A 22812-nucleotide genomic window follows, 5' to 3' on the forward strand; every position below is an offset into this window, starting at 1 on the left:
AGGGGGGGGGGAGGGGAGGGGAGGGGAGGGGAGGGGGAGGGAAGGAGAGAAACCATGTGAAAACAATTCTCTTTCCTGACCCCAAGCACCCAACAAAACCAATTCCTTCCTCACTGCCCATCTTAAACACATCCTCCTCCTTAAGGTTTTTCTAGATCCTCTCAGCTAAATGCCCTCTTTTTTCCTTTGAATCTCCGTGGTGCTTGTTACCTCTCTTCTGACACTTAGTTTACTCCACCTTTTATCTGAGTGCTTGTCTCAGACTCTCTCCTTTTTCTGTGGAGCCTCGAAGGAGGAATAGTTTGGAAGTGTCTTGAAAAGGCCTTGTTCAGAGCAGGAATCCAGTAATTAGTTGTAGATATGAAGTGAAAATTGTTCAAAATAAGGACAATCTGGTTTTGTTTCAACAAAACAATCAACTAAAATGTACTAGACATTTATTAACATTTTAATATAATATAGATCTATACCATGTCTCAGAATTTGTTTTCGTTTTCATTTTTCTGTATGAAATGTTGACATTGGGGTGGGAGACTCCTAGAGCACCATTCACAATTTCTGGTAACTAGAAGAATTTCCTGTTACAAAAGATATTGTGACTTCTAATACCCCATCAGATGCCATCCAGCTTTTTATGAAATGTTGCAGATCCTGCTGGCTCTACATATACAATATTTCTGTATCTGGATAAATTGAAACCCCCTACCCTTTTCTATGGGGGGAAAAACCGTGATAGAGAGCAGGCTGCCATTTCTCCAGCAGTCCAAGAGGACCCATCAGCTAATGTGGGGACTCCTAAAATGGGAGAAAAAGTTGGGAAAGGCTTGAATGCACTTGAGCATAATAAAGCCAGCATGTGGGATTGTTAATTTGAAAGAAGTGAGGCATCTTAATAGGAGGACAACACATTCTCTAAGTGTAGTAGATTGAGAGGTCTTCAAAAGAGAAGCTACTTCTCACTATGGCCAGTTGGTTTGCCTTAAGCTATTATAGGAGAAAACGTGGCTACAGCATTAATGTGGAGGAAAAAACAACAAACAAGAAAGAGCTGAAGCTCCTACCCTTTCCAAAGGACTAAATTCTCTCCTCTCCCTGTGGTGTCAGCAAGAACCTGAGCAGACATCCAGTGGAGAAAGACTCCACCGACACCCAGATAAGCCCATTGGTTACACAGGAGAGAACCAGGACGCAACGCCACTATTCCTGGGGGAGCCTCAGGGAGGGGCATTGGCTCTGGGGCTGCAGGAGAGCCCTGGATGGGGGAATACAGACAGAGGATCCAGGGAGGAAGACAGCCACAGGAAAACAGGCAACACCTGCCATGTGGGCCCCTTTTCAAAGGCGTACGCATTGGGGCCTCAACCTCTCAGTGTAATACAAAGGGAAAAATCAGCAGCTAGGGCTTCCCTGGTGGCGCAGTGGTTGAGAGTCCGCCTGCCGATGCAGGGGACACGGGTTCGTGCCCCGGTCCGGGAAGATCCCACATGCCGCGGAGCGTCTGGGCCCGTGAGCCATGGCTGCTGAGCCTGCGCGTCCGGAGCCCGTGCTCCGCAACGGGAGAGGCCACAACAGTGAGAGGCCCAGGTACCGAAAAAAAAAAAAAAGTCAACTGCCAGAGCACAGCTCCAAAATCCAAGATGCTCTGATGTTTTAAAACCCTAAAATTTAAAGACTGCTTAAACTTCCACTTGTATCCCATGTGTCTCCATCAGGATAAAAAGAGACGAGGTCATGTGGGGCAAGGAGGTAGCCTATTTCACACTCCCTCCCCTTCCCCCAACTCCACAATATTCTGATGGCACTGACCCACCCAGTTGTAAATTTCTAGGTGAAGAGGTTTGACTCTAAGAAACCATTAGGCTGATCCCTTGATTTTTTTTTTTTTTTACCCATAAGAGAGTAGCTAGCGACAGTCCAGTGGATTTAAAGGGGTGGCCCTGCCATAGATTATACCTATAATTGATCCCTAAACTTTATTTCTTTACCTATTCCTCTAAGCACAACAGCCCTTCAACACCACTTTTGAAAAGGTACTAAAGATCCCCAAATATCTTTATTCAATAACTACAAATTTTCTTCCCAACGGATAATGTCTATATGATTCAAGAAAACTCAGGGACTTCCCTGGCGGTCCAGTGGTTAAGACTCTGCGCTTCCACTGCAGGGGTCAAGGGTTCAATCCCTGGTCTGGGAAATAAGATCCCATATGCTGCACGCCATGGCCAAAAGATGAAAACAAAAACAGAAACAAAAAAACGCAGTGCTCTGCTCAAGATATACAACTTTGCCTTGTGTTTATGTTTAGAAAGAGCTAGAAGCTCTTTAATGAAATCACTGTAGAGAAATTTTAAACAAACTGCTGTCTCAGACATCAAATATTCCAGTGATTGTTTAAAGGGTGTGAAACAAAGGACCTATTTCTAGGCAGAAAGGACAAGGAAATAAATCTAGTGAGTTCAATGTAAGTTAATTTATATTAGTTAATTGTGATTAATAATATTGATACATGCTTTTTGGGAATTGTATTTTCAACGCTTGCAATATTTTCTACATCTAAAACACTTGTCTCAAACCTTAATGTCTTTATACACAGTCAAGGTTAAGGGACTACATTTTGGATAAGTAAAAACATGATCTGTAGTAAAACAATTTGAAAACAAGAGAACATTTATTTATTTATGTTGAATCAGAAAACACAACAGAGATGACCTGTAATTTATGATTACAAAATACTACATAGTCCAATTTCATCTTATTTGAGACTAAGTCATAACTACTCTATATTTTTCAGCTGTCTTATCAGCACAGAGGGGCCAATTTAAAAACTTGTACTTGGATGAAGTATTTTTAGATCCAAGTGATTGGCTTCAGAGTTTCCCTTTAATTAAAATTGAGTCCTTTTTAAAATGAAGAATCATGTTTTTGATCATATTTTCCCTTATCGAAGTGAGGATTTGCAATATTTCTGTACCTATACCTTTTATTTTTTAATAGTTATTTATTATTTTATTCATTTATTTATTTATTTTGGCTGCACTGGGTCTTAGTTGCGGCATGTGGGATCTTTAGTTGCGGCATGCATACTTTTTAGTGAGGCATGCAGGCTTCTTAGCTCTGGCGTGGGGAATCTATTTCCCCGACCAGGGATCAAACCCAGGGCCCCTGCATTGGGAGCATGGAGTCTTACCCACTGGACCACCAGGGAAGTCCCTGTACCTATACCTTTTAGATCTCTATCTCACACCTGCTTAATCCAAAGAAACTTCTCTGAAAATTCTGAGAATAGTGTCCCCTGAGAGTCCCCAGCATCTATCTCTTACTCATATACACACAGACACCTCCTCTGGTTCTTTCTCTGTGGCTTTCTGGGAGTCCCACGGCAGCCCTTACAAGTTCTGAAGGCTTTTTTAGTCTGAGGTGACATATGCCAGTGAGGTGGAGGGAATTGAAAGCTGAGAATCTAGCATTTCTGAGAGCAGCCTCAGGCAGATTTACTTCAGCTAGGTAGGGCTGACACAAATACCCAGGTGTTTCCAATTTTCCAGAGCATTGCCTATCCGTGAACTGCCTATGAATTTTCACTCTGCAACTATTACCAGCACTATTTATTCAGATTAAATAAAAACTGATGGGATCTTGGCCAGGCATATACTATGGGAGCTTTTCAAGCCCGTTGGGAACGTGAAGCATCCCCTCAGAAGGGAGCTTGTCAGTTAGTATTCCCCGGATTGCTATGGGAGTCACTGGTTCCTGCCGACTAACCCTCCTGAGCTGACAGTGCCAGTGAGGGGCGTGATCTGAGGAGACACTGAGAGAATTTCCGGTCCTCTCGCTTCTCCCCCACAGACACCTGTGCTTATTAAAAGTTTGGGTCAGGAATTGTTTTCCTCCATACATGTAACCCCCAAGTGTGATATTTAAACTTTGTTGGATATGAGATCCTTTTGAGGAGCTTGTGAATTCTATGGACCCTCTCCCTAAGAAAATGCTCACACATTCATACCCACAAATTTCAGGGAATTCACAGCCCCCTGACCTGAAGAAAGTCTATCCATGGACAGCTTACAAACTCTTCCTCTGAACTTCTGAGAATCTTTTCTTGGAGAAGTGTTTCTCAAGGATGAGTAATGGATGGATTCCTTTGAAAGGGGGGAAAATGTATCTTAAATCTCAGAGAATGGTCTGCAGGACCCAGTTGGATAGAGTCTCCTGGGGACTGCAGGAGGGCAGAGTCTGTTTTGTTACTGCTGTATCTTTGCACATAGAAGGGTACTTGGTACATAATGGCTAATCAATATATATTTGTTGAATTCATTCAATTAATGAAGAGGTTCCCCAGTGACTCAGGAACCCAGGCATCAGCATTGGGCTTATTTGTGTCACCTGGAGCCACAAGTGGTATTAAAACCAGCACTCCTGGGAGATGCCTAATGTGCCCTTGTTATGATTTAAAGGTGCCAAATGCTTTGGAGTTTGGGAGAACATTTTATGGGTAGTCCCACCGTTGTTCTGAGAGACCTTGGAATATAGTGTTCTGAATGAAGAGACCTGGGTTCTCATCCCATTTCTGCTGTTCACTAGCTATCTGTCACCAGGTGAGCTATGTCATCTGCTCAGTGACAGCGTTCTCCTGTGTGACATGGATATGATTTATGCCTTCCTCACAGCATTATTGTTAGAACCCAGATTTGCTAAGTACCAATGCATTTCCGATTCTAAAGTCTATGTGGGGACGTTGAGTACATATGTAAGTCCAGAGTTTTGAATAGCTGAGCCATGGGTGGAGGTAGGAGGGGTGAGAGCAATAGCCCAGAATCAAAAGCAAAGAAGGGCATTTGAACTTGATTGCATGTAGCACTTGTGACAGGTATGGACACCTCCATGCTTCTGTTTGAATCTTACATACACTTCTGATGAATTCAGAGAGGAAAAATGATAGCAGCCCATTACTTGCAGGGAAAAATTATAGTTAAAGCCATGAAATTGAATAGAGTCACCTTCTGTTTTTATTTTTGCTTTTGCTTTTGTTTTCACTCAGAATGTCCCTTGTTTGGCTGAGGAAAGTCGTGCACACTGTCTGGTGACTAAAGGCATTTCCCTCTCAACACAGCAGTGCAGTGCAGGGAACGGAGGGTTAGCATGTGCCTCTGGACATCCTGGCACAGAGAGAGTGCGCATTCACGCCACCCTCCCCTCCCTTGTTCAAATAATTATTTGTATGCTGCGTATCAGGCAAAGTCTCCCCAACCTATTGTTCACTAGACGAGAAACAACCACTCAGCAGGTCTAGACCTCCCTGCCCAAGAACACTCACATGACAGCAGCCAAGTCACAATCCCCGTCAGCTCTCTGAATGCTACATGTAGTCACTCTTTCCAGAAGCCTTCTGGAAATATGATGTGAAACCTCAGTGCAGCAGCTGGAGGCAATGGGAAGTATGGCTAAAAGAGGAGAAGAAAGAAATGTGAACTCTCACAGTTTACCAAACACTGGCCTGGCTCTTATCTTGAAGACTCTAGAGAAACAGAATGTTAACCCACTGAAGCAAGAGGCAAACACTTACTGGGGGCTTTGTACATGCAGACTCCAGGGCAGGACACGTCTCTACCCTACAGAACTTACACTGTATTGGGGGCGGGGAGATAAAACTAAGCACAAGCAAAGACACAAAACAAGGCAAGAGTTGAGAAACAGCTTTAGATGATGTTACTGGGGTTGCAACCGTACTTGCAACCTCAGAGGTGAGGTTGACAAAGTGTCCCGTGAGCTCCGAAGGGAGCAACCACATGGGTCCCTGGAGCAGGTTTGAAATGGACCCACCAGGGAAGTTCTTAACTGAATCTTTAAGGACTTGGATGGGTGGAGAAAAATGGAGAAAACTTGTCCAGGCCAAAGGAAGTGCATGGTCAAGAGTTCTGAGATAGGAAAGCCCAGGGCATATTTAGAGAATAGAGAAAAATAGACCACTTGGTGTGAACTGAGCGGCTGGGAAGCTGACTAATGGGAGGTATGTTCAAAGCATAGACTGAGGTCACACCCCATTGAATGCCAGTCTAAGGAGGTTTATCTTTTATGAAATGGAGTCCATTAAATATTTGAGAAAGGAGAAGGGTTTTAGGAAAATTTGTCTTGCAGTGATGAGCAAGTGGGGATAATATAAGGGAGGAGTGACCGGGGCAGGAAGTCAGGTTAGGAGGAGCTTATGTTACCCAGCTATAAGGAGAAAAGGGCAACACAAATATGCAAGGAAACCTAATCTCCTACTAAAATGTGTATCTGCAAATTCCTACGTGCCACATACAGTATTCTATGCTCCCCATTCTTCCAAGTGGGTAATACATTTTTTTTTAAAAAATTAGAAATTATAGTCAACAGTGGCTGCAGGTGGCAGTCTCATAATAACAGACAGAAGTTAGCCCCTGAATTAGAGGTTAAAAGAAATGAGTAAAACCCCTCAGTGGTGTCAGCTCTAAGCCATAGAGGTCCCTGCTCTTGGGACAAGGAGAGATTATAAGTGAAAGACGCCAGATTCAAAAAGCCACATATTGTATGATCCCATTTATATGAAATGTTCAGAATAGGCAAATCCATAAAGACAGAAAGGAGATTAGTGGTTGCCAGGGGTGGGAGTAGGAGGGAATGGGACATGACTGCTAATAGGTGCAGGGTCTCTTTTTGGGTTGATGAAACAGGCTGAAATTAGACAGTGGTAATGGTTGTACAATTCTGTGAATATATTAAAAATCACTGAATTGTACCCCTTTTTTTGTTTGTCTTTGGTTTTTTTGGGTTTTTTTAGCCACATCCCGCAGCTTGAGGGATCTCAGTTCCCTGACCAGGGATTGAACCCGGGGCCACGACAGTGAAAGCCCGGAATCCTAACCACTAGGCCACCAGGGAACTCCCCGAATTATATGCTGTTTTTGGAGGGTGGGGGCGTGCTGAGCTTTGAACCTAGGCCCACAGCAGCAAAGCGCCAAGTCCTAACCACTGGACCACCAGGGAATTCCTTATTTCAATGTTTTAAAAAGTACGATGGGAGGACACTGATTGTCCTCACATTTATTAATGCATTGATTTCCTTAAACTAATTGTTTCTTTCTTTAGCTACGCTGTGCTTCCTATTCTCCAAGTCAAACTGTTTTACTATCCCAAACAAGGTTTTGGGTTTATTCATGTAACCATTCATTCATTCACCCATCTTACTATATAAGAATTACTATGTGAATTCTTATAAATGAAATACTATCTATATTTATGTCTACGAGCTCTTTTACAGTGAATCACTATGCTGGACCTTGGGGATAGAAAGATGAAGAGTTACTACTACACATACTTCTGTTATTAGTTGTAACCCAGGCAACTATAAAATATGAAATGGACTTTCAGAAGCATTGTGGGAATTAAGAATCATAGGCAAACCTATGTGCTTAAGAATTTGAGTTTTCGGAGTGCTGACATCAATTCAAAGCACAGTTTTAAGCCAGAAAAGCACTCAGGACCTATATGTACTTAATAAACTGAATTATATTTCTCAGATATAAAGGTAGGCTGGGCTCACCTGGAGATCACTTAACCTAAGACAGATTAACTATCGAAAGGCAAGAGTCAGGCCAGCATTTATCATATGTTCACAGATGTGACTGGTGCCCTAGTGAGGCAGCTGGAAATGTAAAAGGCCAAGAAAGATGGAATCCTCTGAAGCGTGCACAAGGAGTTAAGCAATGAAGAATCTTAACAGGGTGGTTTGGATTAGGGCAAAGGTAAGATTCTTTTAGATAACATCGCCCCCTAGAGGTTTTCTAGAGCAGCTTCCTATCAATATTTCCATTTTGAAAGAACCACCAGGAACTTCCTCTGATTTCGATGATAAATATAAATATAAAAACATATTTTTATTTTTTCATTTTTATATTTTTGCATCTATGTTTATAAAAAAGATTACTCCATACTTTTATCCCCGATATCATCCTTGAATGTTCTGAGTGTTAACGTTATATTAATCTCAGCAATGCATTGGGTAGCTTTCTCTGTTTTTCTATTATTTGAAAAAGTTTGTGTAAGACAAGGATTACCTGTCCCTCCAATGTTTGGTAAAACCTCTAAAACCATTTAGGTCTACTGTCTGTCTGAAGAAAAGATGTTCAATTCTGACTTAACTTCCTTAGTAGTTACATGTTTATTTAGATTTTCTGTAACTTCTCCAGTCAATTTTGATATCTTAGCTTTCTAAGAAATTGTACATTTCATCTACAATTTCTAATGTTTTGTCACTGAAAGAGTTCGGAACACGCCACCCCAAAATATGCCACTCTGGCATGTTGATTATTTTAAGTTAAAGCCACTTAAAAAACCAACAGATGCAGAAATGGTACTCTGATCTTCCTAAAAGCAAGAGAGAAAACTTCCACGTAAAAGGTACTCTCCCAACACCTGGGGAAGAAAGAAATTTTTAGCAGCAGAGGGTGGTACCACCCCACCTTCTGGGTGAAGTGAGATGGTATCTCCACCCCACAGGAAGCTGAAGCCAAGGAAAATCTGCACAAACGAACCACAAACGAACCTTGTTAAACTAAGCCTTATGTTCCTAGTCACTTTTCCATGGTTAACTGCTTTAGCCCAAGTTCCTTTGTCTTCTCACGTTTTCACAATTACCACTCTTTGTCCAACTTAATATATAAGTCGTAATGTTACCGAACCCAGGTCCAGCTGCTTGCCGCTCAAAAGCCAATAAAGAGGCGAGGTTGGTGGAAAGGAAAGTTTACTTTATTTTGGATGCCGGAAACCGGGGTGGGGGCAGGGTATGGAGGGCAGACTCCTGTCCAAAGGCCGACTCCCCCCCTGACAATCAGGGGGCAAGAGTTTTTATAGACAGAGGGAGGGGGCTACGTGGTGCAGAAGCTCTGACAGTCATCGGTGGTCTGACCAGCGTCATATCGATTGTTTTAGGTACAGTTAATCTTCAGTTCCGGGATTGGTTTGTTCCCATTTCTTTCGAGGCCAGTTCTTGGAACTGTAGCAGCTTATGTACAGCTCACCGGATATGGCTCAGAATATTGTCTATGGACCTTAAGGAGAAACTAAAAGTCCTTGATTTTGCTTAATGACTAAACTATTATAATTTGGTCTCCTTTGACTGTTTTCCTGTTTCTGCATTTTCTCACTTCTCTGATGAAACTTATTCTTTGGCTCAATTTTTTCCACAGATAAAAGGCAGGCTGAGGACATAGGGGGTGGGGGGAAGGACCATAGGGTCCTGCTCCATTTCAGTAACTCAGACTGCTTCTTTGGGTCTTCATTTCCTTGTGAAGGTGATTTCGGACGCACGCAGCAGTAAGCAGCAGCTTGTAACAAGCAGCAGTGAGCAGTAGTTGGAAGCAAGATCTTAGTTCCCTGACCGGGAGTCCTAACTGCTAAACCACAGAAGCCAGCGGCTAGGGCCTAAACCCCCAGTTCTTGCCTGCCTTGTCAGGAAAGAATTCAAGCGAGGAGGCAGAAGGTAAAGAGAAATGTAAAAAGTTTTTTGGAAAAGGACAGTACATGTGGAAAGACGCACAGGCGCACAGGCAAACTCCGAGAGAGAGAGTCGCACCTTTGGGAAGTTTAAATCCTTTATGAGGGGCCAGTTTTCTGGGTCCTTGTCTCCCTTCTGGCCAATCATCTTGCTTTGTCCCCCTAGGCTAATTTGTCTCAGGACCCTCCCCGTAGGTGCGCACGCACTTCTCAGCTAAGATGGATCTCCACACAAAGGATTGGGGGGTGGGGGGAAGCAAGACTCATCATGGCCTGGCGTTGTTCCCTGACTTTTGACCCCCAAGGAGACTTTCTTTGCATGTTTAGTGTCTCCCTTGCCCCAAGGAGGGGGGGAACGGAGATCCCTTGATCCTTTACTCAAACAAGGTTTTGCCCCTCTTTGTTCTTGCCATAACTGTTATCTTAAGGCATCCACAAGAGACAAAGCTTGGCTATTTACCCTGTCCCTGTTATAGCTTCCATTTTGGAGAGTAAACAGGAGGCTGATTTTAAATGTCTAACCTGGAGCCCATCTAACTCCTGTCTCAGGAAATGCAAACAGGAGGCTAGTTGTAAGGGTCCTGCCTGAAGCCCACTTTTTTCCTACCCCAAGAAATGTAAACGGGAGGCCAGTTGTAAATGCCTAGCTTGGGGCCCATCTATCTCCTGCCTCAAAGGCACCCATTAAATAAATTTGTATGCTTTTCTCTTGTTAATCTGTCTTTTGTTACAGGGGTCCTAGTACAGAACCTAGAAGGGTAGAAGGAAAAAATTTTTTTTCCTTCCCTACATCACAGCACTATCTTACCGTATCTACAGTTGAGTTCTTTTTTAGTATACAGTGTTTGAAGAGGCAGTTCCTGTGCAAAGTAACCGTTTAAAAATCTGGGTCTAAATAATAAATAAAATATATTTATAAATTTACAAAAATCATTTTCTTAGAAACTAAAAAAATGTATTGAACTCATTCGTTAAAAGTGAAATCACGAAACATTTATTCTGGAAAACAGCGGAGGTGCTATTTATTATAACAGGATACAGCTAAATTTAGCCTAAGTGCATTTATTTAAAACACAAACACGATAAAATAAAAGGTTCAACTCGCGACCCTAGAAAAGGAAAACCAGAGGAAACTAAAACGAAGATGGGAAAAAGACACCAGCACGACGCTGCGGCGCTTTACGGCTGTCGCGCTACACCTATCTGTAGGCAAGGCGGCCGTGGATCGGGAAACTAGGTGCTGAAGCCGAAGCCCCGGCTCAAAGAAGGGGAGGAGGAGGAGGAGGAGTGCGGGGCGACAGCTGCGGGCAGCGGGTGGTGCTTGTCGTCGCTTGTCTGGGCCACGTCCCGCCGCTTTTCCGGTCTCTGCGCCTGTGCAACCTGCTGGGCGCCACAGGCAAGGTGGGCCTGCTTTTCGCTCAGCGGGTGTTTGGTGCGTGCGGCGCAGGGAGGGCGCGGGAGCGGAGAAGCGGGCAAGTATAAGGAGTGCGCCTCCGGGAGGGTAACATCACGCGATCGGCGTGGTGGCTGGGCTGCTCACGCGCCCACGGACGTCAACCAGCGCGAGCCTCCCCGGCCGCGACCCTGAAACAGCTGACACCTGCGCCCGCCGCCCGGACCTCCCCGAGCGGAAGCGCGAGTCCTGCCTCTGCCCGGCGGCTCCTGAGGACGCGCTCTGGCGGGGCGGGAGAGCCTGGCCGGGGCGCGCAGGGCCAGCCTGGCCTACCGCGGGCTGTCCTTCCTGGAGCTGTGGGGCAAAGTCAGTTGCGCTGGGCACGTCTTTCCTACCTTCGTTAGTGTTTTGGGTGCTTGATCTATCCGTTTCTGATGCACATAGGTAAGAAATCTTACACTGTTGTTGAGATTATGTCAGATTTTTTTTTTTCCTTGCCAGTCTGTCAGCTTTTACAATGCATCGCTTGGGGTTATATTTTCAAACGCGTACAAGTACCCTTCCGGTATGCAGCCGGGATTGGAGTAGAAGCACTAGCCTCGGTTGCCAAATTTAAAGGGGCGCCAAAAAACTCAGTAACGAAGACAAGTCACATTTTAATGCAGCATTTTTTAAAATAAGAATTAATACAAAGACATATGTGATGAATGAAATACTGCAATTTTAAATAAAAACAAAATTCGACCCTGCGCTTGCACGACTCACCTCGGTCACATCACTTCCCCACCCTATTCTCAGCCTTGGGTGAACCTTCTTGGTGAATTGATTGTACTTATCCTTCCCTAAGATTCCTCTAGTGCTATTACAGACTTTTGCGTAAATTCTGTTTTTCTGATATTAATAGCATGACACCTAACTTTTGGTTAAATTTATTTATCCATCTTATTTTGTATTTTCAGTCATCTTTTTTCTTTGCTTTTTTTCCCCTTCGGTTGGATTGATAAGTTTAATACATTTCCTTCAAAAGTTTTTTTAATGAAAATTTAGGCTTGGTTAGGTCAAGAAAAAACTTCCCTGGGAGAAGAGCAACAATATCTCATACAAACCTTTTTGAGTTTGAATCAAGTATTATTTTACTAATGAAGGTAATTGCCACATCAGTACAATTCAGCAGCGTTTATTGAGCGCCTGCCTTGTGTCAGTCATTGTTCCAGGCACTAAGTATACAAAAATTAGTGAGTCACTGTCCCTGAACTCAGAGTCCCTACCCTAGCAATTTCCTAATATCTTAGACGACCTCCTTGCTGCATGTGACATTTTTACCCTTTCCGTCCTAGAAATTTTCCATATCCCTGATTTTCAAGACACTAAATTCGTCATTCCCCTAATACAGTCATTCCTCTGTATCCAACTGAGGACGTTATCTCCTGCCACTTTAAACTTACTCCTTTTCATTTTCTCATCTCATTTAACCATCGTTTACAGTTACCCAAGCCAGAAACCTGTATGTCATTCCATCCTCCTGCACTCCACAGCCAGTCACAAACACCTGTAAATTTTACTCCCTGGACATTTCTCAGATTTGTCTCCCCCTTTTCGTCCCTGTTACCACTGCCCAAATTCCAAACCTCATCAGTTTGCTCCTGGCCAACTGACCCTCCCAGTTGCCTCCGTTTTCCCAGTCTTGCTCTTCCCCCACATGGATCTGAGGTCTCACAACGCCCTGTGCTTTTCTGTCTTTACCATATATAAAATTAAGCGTTTACACGACTGTCTTTTGACTGTGAACTCCCTCAGCATATCTTTATACCCATACCACATAGCACAGTGCCTGGCATTAGTGCTGAATGTCTCTTAAGCTGATCTAAACTCTGTTGTAGTCTTATATCATGTCTCCTTTTATCTTGTTTTAAGGCTTTTAAATATTAAATATTTTTCCTTTTTTTAAAAATAAGATTATCATTTTTTTGATCAAGGTCTTATGTCCCAGGTGTCCTAAAATTACACAGTGCTTTTCAGAAACATACCATCCCCCCACCCTCAAGTAATTAGGGGTCAATTCAGTATGATGAATCATTTGTCCATTATATTTAATTTTATATAATTAAATATTATATATTTTATATAATATTATATTTAATATTTTAAAGATGATGTTATTAGTATCATTAAAAGCATTATCTTGTCTTATTGTAGTGTTATTGCCGTTGATTCTGTTGGTTTGGGGTTGTCATCATTGTTTCCAGTATTAAGTGTCAGAGTTGGATGGTTAATGGGAATGTCTGTCCCTGATTTGATTTTATGTCTGATCCAGTTTTAGTCAGTAACTAGAAGGCTTTAAAGATTTCCCGACTCAAGACCTTTTAAGACCAGCACTAAAACACTGCACATCAAATTTGGATATAAAGATTAGATTCTGGGTTTTAAGGAAAGGATTCTGTTAATGTACAGAGGTGACCCAGTTTCCTCTCTTCCTTAGATGGATGGCTAAGTACGGTTCCCAGAGCTGCAGTATGGTTGTCCCTTGGGGGCTTATTAGAAATGCAGTTTGAAAAGCACCAGTACAAAGAATTGTAAGGTCGGATCTTAACAAACAGCACCGCGAAACAGAGGAAAGCTTCAAGTGAGCTTTATTAGGGAGCGCTCCCAGGCGAGGTTCACTGGTCCGAGAGAAAGGGGCCAGAGAAGTTGCACCCGGGCGAGGGTTGGGCAAGATTTTATAGGGGAAGAAGGGAAAGGGGTGTGGTGAATCTGGGAGGGCGCAGGGTATTCCTTATTTGGTGGTCTTTTCGGGTATCCTGGGGGACCGTTAGTCCCGCCCCTCGAAAGGCGGGAAGGCTGGGCCGGGTTCAAAGTCCCCAGGTCAGTTCCTGGAACTGGGTGGTCCGGAAAGTCTCCAGGTCAGTTTCTGGACTGGGTGGTCCGGAGAGTTTCGGTCTGATGGAACCTGTGAATCTGATTGTGTTCCCCTGCCTCGGGCCAGTTGGCCTTACAAGAATACTTTATGGAACACAGCAGAAAGGAAACAGAGCAAAGGTACATGCCATTGTTAGAGAAATATTCCCAGGATAAAGATAAAAATGATAAGAAAGATTCACTTGGCTGCTGTCAGTATCTCAAGTCCATAAGTGTAACTTAAGAATGGCAATAGGTACAAAAAATTTTTTTTAATTATAAAAAGAATGATAGTAGTTAAAGAAATGTTCCAAATATGGTTGGGGACACATTTCCCCTTCCAGTGAACTTCACACCTTAATGGAGCCACATCACACTGTGGATGCCTACAGACAAAGGTGTCCACTGCGGTCACCATATAGGCAAGAAGGAGTCACGAAGATATGATGCATGAAACTGCTGTGCCCAAATAAAGTTCTCCCAGAGACTTCTTGAAGCCCTGAGATAATGTTTGTGTAATGGAGAGTGAATGAGGGTTTTTCTTTAGTTAATCTGAACAGATTTGGTCACCAGTACTTCTTACATCATGGACACTGGAGTGCTCAGGGGGTAGTCTCGAAGGGGGTTAGGTAATTTTTTGCCATAGAGACATGCTGACAGGCATTACTGCACAGTTATTAGGTGTGTGGAGACAGACTACCAGGTTCAAGCCCTGGCTCTGCCACTTACTAGCTGATGTTGGGTGAGTTACTTAATACTCTGTGTCCCAGTTTCTTTATCTGCAATATGGAGATGGTAATACACCTACCTCATGGGGTTGTGAGGCTTGTATGAGTTTATACATTTAAGTGCTTAGAACAGAAGTGACAAATAGTAAACAATAAATGGAAACAAAAAAGACATCATCAGGAGGTCAATATACAGCACAATGCCAGCTCCATAGTAGGTATCCAGGTGTCTGAGTGTTTGTGGAATGTGTCCATTGTCAATGTATTGCCCCTTAGCTTCAAATTCACCCTTAATTGCCTATTCTATGAAATTAAGATGGGCCCTTGTAGTGTAAGTGCCTGAAAGCCACCTTTTTTGATTGTAATGTAAGTGCCTGACATTAAGCTTTTGATTGCCAATGCATCCATTTCAGAGGCATCCACAGAATAAACATATTGTCAGCTGCACAACTAAAGAGCCAGACTGCCCCATCCTTGGCCCCCTCTCCCTCCAGTGAGACACCTCCCTGTGAAGAACTTTCCCCTGCAAACTGGAGGGCAGACCTGGTGATTTTTTTTTGCCATTCAGTGAGCATGGCTGTGCCCTCCAACAAGGTCTTGGTCTCAGCTGGGCAGGGAAGGGGTGCAGGATCTCTTCCTTGAGTACTCTATTTTGTCCTGGGAAAATCTGCTATTCCTGTGTGCTTTAGTGTCCTCTTTCTAGCCTATCTCTTGTTATAGTTGATAATTTGTTGTATTAAACTTTTGCTGTTCAAATTATTGTCTGGTTTCTGTCTCTTGATAGGACTCTTAATTGATAATGAATGAATGAAACTTTAATGTTCCAAGAAGTTTGTTGTCTGTTAAGATGAATGATGCAAACTTTTAAGAAATGACTATATGTGTTGTACAGATATGCTGTTACCTATGATTAAGTGGAACAAAATATAAAGCAGTATGTAGATTGTGTTCTGTGATTTATAAGAAATATTTATATTTGGACATTCAGACAACCAAAATATAGGTCATTCACATGACCAAAATATATTTCTCAGATATATTTGATCTTCAAATATACGTGAGTTCCTGGCTCACAACTCCCAAAACGCTTGGAATTGCCTTGTAATAAGAGCAATGGGAGCATCTTTTGTTAAAATATTTGGTTTTCTTGTCCTCAGTTCCCAAAAATGCTTCAAACCATAAAGGTGAAATGAGTGTCTGGTCATTATTGGTAATAAGCCCTTTCTACCACAACTGGGTTCATGTTAATGAAGGTAACTTTTGCAAAGCGCCTAAGGATGTGGGCTGGTTAGGGTTGGAGCTTTTAGTTCCACCCCGATTTACAGGGAGGAGAGAGGGGCTGGAGGTTGAATCAATCACCAATGGCTGGGAATTCCCTGGCAGTCCAGTGGTTAGGACTCCTCGCTTTCACTGCTGAGGGCTCAGGTTCAATCCCTAGTCAGAGAACTAAGACACCACAAGCTGCACAGCATGGCCAAAAATAAATAAAAATCACCAATGGCCAATGAGTTAATCAACCATGCCTATGTAATAAAGCCTCCATAAGAGCCAAAAATAAGGAGGGGGTTTGGAGAGCTTCTATGTTGGGGAACCAAAATGCTTCCATGTGCCGCCATGCTGGGCCCAAAGCTCCACAGGACAGAAGCTCCTTTGTTCGGGACCTCACCCTATGTATCTCTTCACCCAGCTGTTGATTCGTATCCTTTGATATCCTTTGTAATAAATCAGTAATCTGGTGAGTAAGCAGGTTTTCCTAAATTCTATGAGCCCTCTAACAAATTAATCAAACCCAAGGAGGGAGATCATTGGAACCACCCATTTATAGCCAGTTGGTCAGAAGCACAGGTAACAATGTGGGCTTGCAATTGGCACCTGAAGTGGAGGGCAGCCTTGTGGGGCTGACCCCTTTGCCTGTGGAATCTGATTCTATCTCTGGGTAGATAGTGTCAGAATTGAGAGGAGTTCAGTGTTGTTTGTTGGTCTGGGGAAACCTACACACATGTTGGAATTGGGTACAGGAACGTTTTCATGGTCCTATTTAATGTTTTTAAAAATCTGTGTGGTTATGCATGGTTAAGCAGTTCCCCAAGTTCATGTAGTTAGAATTCTGACCTGGCGTTTTGGAGTCCAAAGCTCACACTCTTCCCAGTATGTCAGCATTTCTTAAACTGGGTTTCATAGACCTCTGGGGATGTGTTCTCAGGGTCCGTGAGCTCTCCAGACAATGCCTAAATTTAATATTTCATCTCAATGATAATCTTTACATAGACATGTTCCGGACCTTCTGGAAGACCATCTTAAAGGAGCACTTGCAGGACATTTGAATTTTGCTTTAAGTTTATGCTAGTGTTGTTACCAAGTCAGATACTGTCTTAATTGTCCCAGGCCAATAAGAAGAGAACAGAGTGGAATTTCAAAATGGATTCATGCTAAGGGAGGGGCAAATTATACCATCAGGGCTCAAACAGAAAAAGATGGTGGGAAAAAAACACTTCTTATTCTGAACAGGGTAGTTAATGCACATGAAACTCAAAACCTGCACCTCGAGTATCAGTGCTATATTCATGTTTGGAATAGCGATTTTCGTTTTGGCCAAACATTAACATTAGGTTAAATTAATATTGTTACATTTAAATCTTCTTGGCTTTGTAGTTGTGGTTTTATTTAAATTTTAAATTTATTTTGGTTTTACAATTGCAGAAGATACATACATAAACACATATATATGGGGTTTATACCTAGTTATATGTTTATACATCAAGTGATGTAGTAAAATAATTTAAAAGTCATCATTGAGAATAAAGAGAATGTTTTTCTTTAAAGGGGCCCATATATGACAGAAATTTGAGAAGATTGCTATTATAAGAAGCCAGTCTGCTTCTCTAGATATAGAAAAAGACATTAAAAAAAACAAACCTGAACTACCTTATAAAGATGATGATTGGGGTTTTTTTAACCAAATCTAGATGCTAAATCCAATAATGTTATTGAACTCAGGGAAATCAGGACCTATTGTTTTAACTAAAGGGCACACTTGGAGAGAAACTGAAGGGCAGATTTACTGGGCACGTCTTGTCTGGCTTCTCAGGAAGCACTCCTGGTGAAACAGAGTCCCAACTGTTCAGAACAACTTTCAAGCACAAATGTATATTCTTCCAACCCTCCTTAGTGAGTCTTCTATGATTAAAACAAACAAAAGATAAAATTTTCTTTTAGGATGCAAGCAGCAAGTCCCTAGCAAGTATCTCTAATCAGGAGCCATCCTACACTGAGAAAGTAGGTTGTCACAGGAAATTGGAAGAAAGCCAATTTGGGACTTAAGCAAAATCCCCCAACTTGTATCTGCTGGACAAAGTGGACCCTTAGTCTTTAACGCACAATAAAAACAGCAAGGCCCAGAAAGCTCTAGGTTGTGGCTTTAAATAATCTGGCTCTTGGCCACTGGATGATAGACATTTTTATGGAGTCGGAATTGAGTTCTGGGAGCCGGCAGCCACGTCAGCAGGTGTGGAGTATGCCCTATCTTTGAGGAGAATCCAGGGCTTCTAATTATGGGTAAGTCAACTGCTCCCTGATTTATGCAGAATATTTTGGGGATGCCAGTTACTGAGCCATCACATCAAGATGGACACTTCAGGCACCATTAAGAGAATGGAACATTTAATGCCTCAAAAAACAAAATGTATTTCCCAAAGTCCCACACTGCCACGGGCCACTTCCCTATCCCCTCCCTCAGCCTGAGACAATTGCCAGGGCCATGTACACCTCCTTCCCTGCGCTGCTCAGTATTCACTTTCCTCCCTCCCTCCCTCCCTCCCTCTCTCCCTCCCTCTTTCCCTCTCTCCCTCCCAACCTGACCTTTCTCCCAGCTTGAATTCATTACAGCCTCCCACAAGGCACCTGAGACACACAGACACTTGAATGGAAGTTTGGCACGGAAAGCAGTGGGCTTGCCCCTCAGTTCCACAACTGTTCTCAGGCCTACTCTCATGTATTTTAACCCCGACATCACTTATTTTTAAATTGCAGAAAGCTGGAGCTTCCCAGACAATGTGATTTCCCTGTGACCCAAACTGCCTTAGGAAAAAGCCCCAAGACTAACCCAGAAAGTTACTGTTGGGTCTCATCAGCTCTTTCTTATCATCACCAACTGTTCCTTTTCAAACACCTCTGTGTTTTGTGGTCCCACCCTCTCTGCCAGAGCTCAGTCCCAAGCAGACCTTGGCCTTGGGTCTGGCAGGGCTTCCCTCATTACCCTGCCCCCTCCGCCGGCCCCTCCCTCCCTCCTCTCCGGGAGGAGGGCTGCTGCTGCTCCTGCGGCTGGATTATAAAATAGGCCCGGAAGCTGAACGGGGAGTTGCATACACTTTTATTTCAAAGCTTTATGTGAGAAAAAAAAAAAACAACTGCATTGCCAAGACTAGGAATAAAGCCTTAGCTGGTAGACTTTTGTTTAACAATGGGGGTGAGTCCTAAAATTTTAATGGTGAAATTTTCTGAAAAATTTACAGAAACATATAAACTGAAAACCTTTTTGTTTTGCTAAGATAAGTGGCTAGAGATGAAGAACTGTGCTCAGTAATAAAGCTCAGTAGATTGGGGCACTCTATTGGGAGTCATAGAATGATAGCCAACTCCAGAGTAGGACAGAGGCTGGTCTGCTCTAGCTAGTTCTTGCCAGGGAATGTGGAACCATTGTTGCCAGATCTGATTTTTCAAGAGAAGCTCTAAAATCTAATTCGTATGTGTGTATATATGAGTATGTGTATTTGGAATCTGTCAGTTTAAAAACGTTGGCTCGGGACTTCCCTGGTGGTCCAGGGGTTAAGACTCCGCGCTTCCACTGCAGGGGGCACCCGCTCGATCCCTGGTCGGGGAACTAAGATCCCATAGGCAGCCCGGTGCGGCCAAAAATAAATAAATAAAAATTTTTTTAATTAAAAAAAAAATGTTGGTTTAATTTTTCAAAAAGCAGACCAAACAAAACTTACATTTCACCTCTTCTGAATTTAGAGACTCTATTCAGGGTAAAGTTTCAGAAGACAGTGGAAAAGAGTCAAATCAGTCAAGTATTAAATACCTATATTTAGGGTTTCCTAAATACAGTAGAAAAGATTGCCTCCAGTCCAGACGCAGTTATAGTCTCCATATATATGCTAGCAAATCACAATAGAAGTTCTCTTTGATATAATTTGTATGGTTCAATCACCTCCTTCATCCTGTGTCCCTTTTTAAAGATCAGACTGAAGTTTTGGTTTTCAGTAACCACAGGGCTGACTTTGATCAGAAAGCTTGCAACTTGCCAAAACATAAACCAGAGGTCCAGTCTGTCTTTCTTCCAGGAATATGCACACTTGTATTCAGACAGTTCAGCAGGTCAGGGTAAGGGGGAAGACAGTTGAATAATAGGGGCTTTCCTCCAGCCTCTACCCAGGGATTCTCTTAAGATACTATCATCAGAAAAGAAAGCACTGCTCAAAGTTGCACTGGTGGCAAATTACTGATATTTAAGTGCAAATGAGGTTCCTTCCTGAAATTGCCTCTTGGAGATGAGGAATTTAAACCAACGCCACTCTCATGTAGATAATTGGAAATCTGACCCCTAATTGCAGGAGTACCTCACTCCTTCCAGCTCCGTCTTGGAAGGCAGCCCCCCTCCTTCCCCTGGAGGCTTAGATAGCCAGCCGGCCACTCACCTTCCGAGGGCTGAAGAGCCACCCAGGCAGCCAAGGCCATGAGAGCGAGTCCTGTCCGCTGCATTCCTGCCTGCCCCAGCAGCTCGACAGCACCGCAGGTGAGCCTGTTAAGATCAGGAAATGAGGCTAAAAGTGCCCTTGGGTGCAGAGAAAGAGCGTGGAGGAAAGCAAGCCAGAAAGCTCCACCCTGGTAGGTGCTAGGGTACCTCTTTCTCATGTTTCTTTCCTTGAAACCAGGCTCTTTCTTAAGACCAGACCTGTGTTCAACCACCTGAGGGATCAGGTGATGTCTGTGGTGATCTGACCTCTGGTGAGATTGCTGTGAGTTTGGAGGTGTGCATCAATTTGGGGACCATTAAAAATAGCTACCTATATGAATTCCTCCACAGTTATAAATCAGAATTTTGGAGTAGAGAACCAGTAATTTGAAGTTTTAAAAAGCTCCGTAGGTGACTGATGGATACCTCTATTGAGAACCATTGTGTAAAGGAATCAGTTTTTTAGTAGCTTATTGAAACTGAGTTTCTAGGGACAAAGGTGGCAAGTCATAAAAAACATTATCTGGTGGAAAGATGGGAAAATTCAACCCCATTCTGGTCTTGGTCTGCAGCCAAAGTGTTTCCAGTGAGGCTGTTAGTTTATTTAGGAGAAAGGTAATAAGACAGGTAGAGGGGCTATGCCTGGTAAAAAAGAGCCCTAGAGCAGGTGTGAGCAGGCATGAGGAGGTGTGGGCTCTAGTCCAGCTTTGTCACTAATCAGCTTTGTGAATAAAACTATAGGGTAGGCTGAGGATAGCTGGGTTCTAATCCTGCCTTTTCTACTAGCTGGTTACATAATCTTAGCAAATGTTCTTAACTTTAAGTAAGAAGTCAGGCTGGATGACCTCCAAAGTCCTGCCATGCTTCCTCTAACTGCACTGTCTGCACTGTCTCATGCAGTAGCTTCTTGTGCATATGTGGTCCTTTAGCATTTGAAATGTGCTAGTCCAAATTCACATGTGCTATAAGTGTAAAATACACACCGAATTTCAAAGACTTGGTACAAAGAAATATAAAATATCTTGTTAATAATTTTTGTATTGGTTATATGCTAAAATGATAATATTTGATATATTGAGTTTCATAAGCTATATTATTAAAATTATTCACCTGCTTTTTTACTTTTTTTAATGTGACTACTCAGAAAATTCTAAATTACTTATGTAGCTTACACTGTATTTGCATTGGGCAGCACTACTTTATAAGGTCAAGAGCTCGAGGTCAGAATTGTCCCCCAGCTGTCAAGTTGTGGTACTTAACCAAGCTCTAATTTCACTATCAAGAACTGGAGTTATAATACAATAGGAAATGCGAGCTTTGTGGGCACAGGGCTAGGCCAAGAATGGGAAGACCTAGTCATGTAGAGCAGCCATTCCAGACTCTGCCACTAAGGAAAGGTCTTAAGACTCTTGCTGAAGTTCTCGGAAATAGAGCACAGAGATCCTGCAGAGGTGACTGTCAAGGCCCATGAAGCTATATGCGCCCACCACAACTGCGCAGCCTCTGGACCTAGCAGAGGACCAGGTGCTCTGAAGGTGAGTCAGGGAAGCTGCACAGAAGTTATGTTCTGAAACAGCCACAGTTAAGAAATTATTTTGATTTACAGAAACAACACAGGTACATAAACATTCAGTCACCAGCCTGCCACTGTGCCTGAAGTTCCTGCCCTAAGAGGCCTTCTTGAGGGTGGCTTCTGTGCAGTAGAAAAAAGCCTCTGTTCAGATGAAATGAAGGATGACTATTGGGTAATAGGAGTGATTTTAATCAAACAGGAAGGCTGGGCTCGGTTTTGATGAACCTGGGATTAGACAGACCCTGTGTACTTTTTCGAGAACTCTTACTTGTTTCTCTATTTAACAGGAAAGCTTCCCTTTCACTGTGTGCCTGTCTCCTCTGCTAGGAAATGTCACCATGGGCCTTCCAGGAAAAAGACCTAGGGACAGAATCTGGACTTGGAGAGCACAGGAGCCCCTCCTTGAGTGTCACAGGTTATTAGTACTTTCCCTCTCCTTCCTGGGGGTCACTGCTGAGATGGTGGCTTGGGTAGTGGTAACCTGAAGACAGTTGGTATGGCTCATGGAACCAAAAGCATTAAAGCTTGCACTTGTGAAATTACCACCTTTAGAATGGCAGCCTTGGGGCAAGGCATTAAGTCAGCCTGGTGTTAAAAAGCAAACTTGACATCCACCAGCAGATCAGTTTGACTGGGGTGAGGGCAAAATTGGGATGGGACTTTGTCTGGAGAGAACATGGTGCAAGCTGTAATTATGGGGTGTGTATGTCTGTGTGTGACAGGGTGTTCACTAGGCAGTTGTGGACCAGAATTAACTGGGAAGGAGCTTCAAGAGTGGTATCAGGGCTTCCCTGGTGGCCCAGTGGTTGAGAGTCCGCCTGCCGCTGCGGGGGACACGGGTTCGTGCCCCGGTCCGGGAAGATCCCACATGCCGCGGAGCGGCTGTGCCCGTGAGCCATGGCCGCTGAGCCTGCGCGTCCGGAGCCTGTGCTCCGCAACGGGAGAGGCCACAACAGTGAGACGCCCGCGTACCGCA

At 43.3% G+C, this 22812-nt stretch overlaps 1 protein-coding gene across 1 annotated transcript in view; it reads right to left on the reverse strand.

Annotated features, from left to right (window-relative positions):
- The window catches only part of CCL28 (C-C motif chemokine ligand 28), a 21705-nt gene extending 1351 nt beyond the window's left edge, over window positions 1-20354 (reverse strand). The window contains exons 1-2 of the mRNA XM_029215762.1: window positions 20226-20354; window positions 5315-5441 (exon numbers count right to left, since the gene is read on the reverse strand). Of these exons, the coding sequence (XP_029071595.1) occupies window positions 5315-5441; window positions 20226-20289 (191 nt within the window). The 5' untranslated portion in view covers window positions 20290-20354. The remainder of the gene's footprint in view (window positions 1-5314; window positions 5442-20225) is intronic.
- Between the last annotated feature and the right edge of the window lie 2458 nt (window positions 20355-22812).

Source organism: Monodon monoceros, unplaced genomic scaffold (assembly GCF_005190385.1).
Source record: "Monodon monoceros isolate NGI ecotype Baffin Bay Population unplaced genomic scaffold, NGI_Narwhal_1 Super_Scaffold_12, whole genome shotgun sequence".
NCBI classification, from domain to species: Eukaryota; Metazoa; Chordata; class Mammalia; order Artiodactyla; family Monodontidae; genus Monodon; species Monodon monoceros.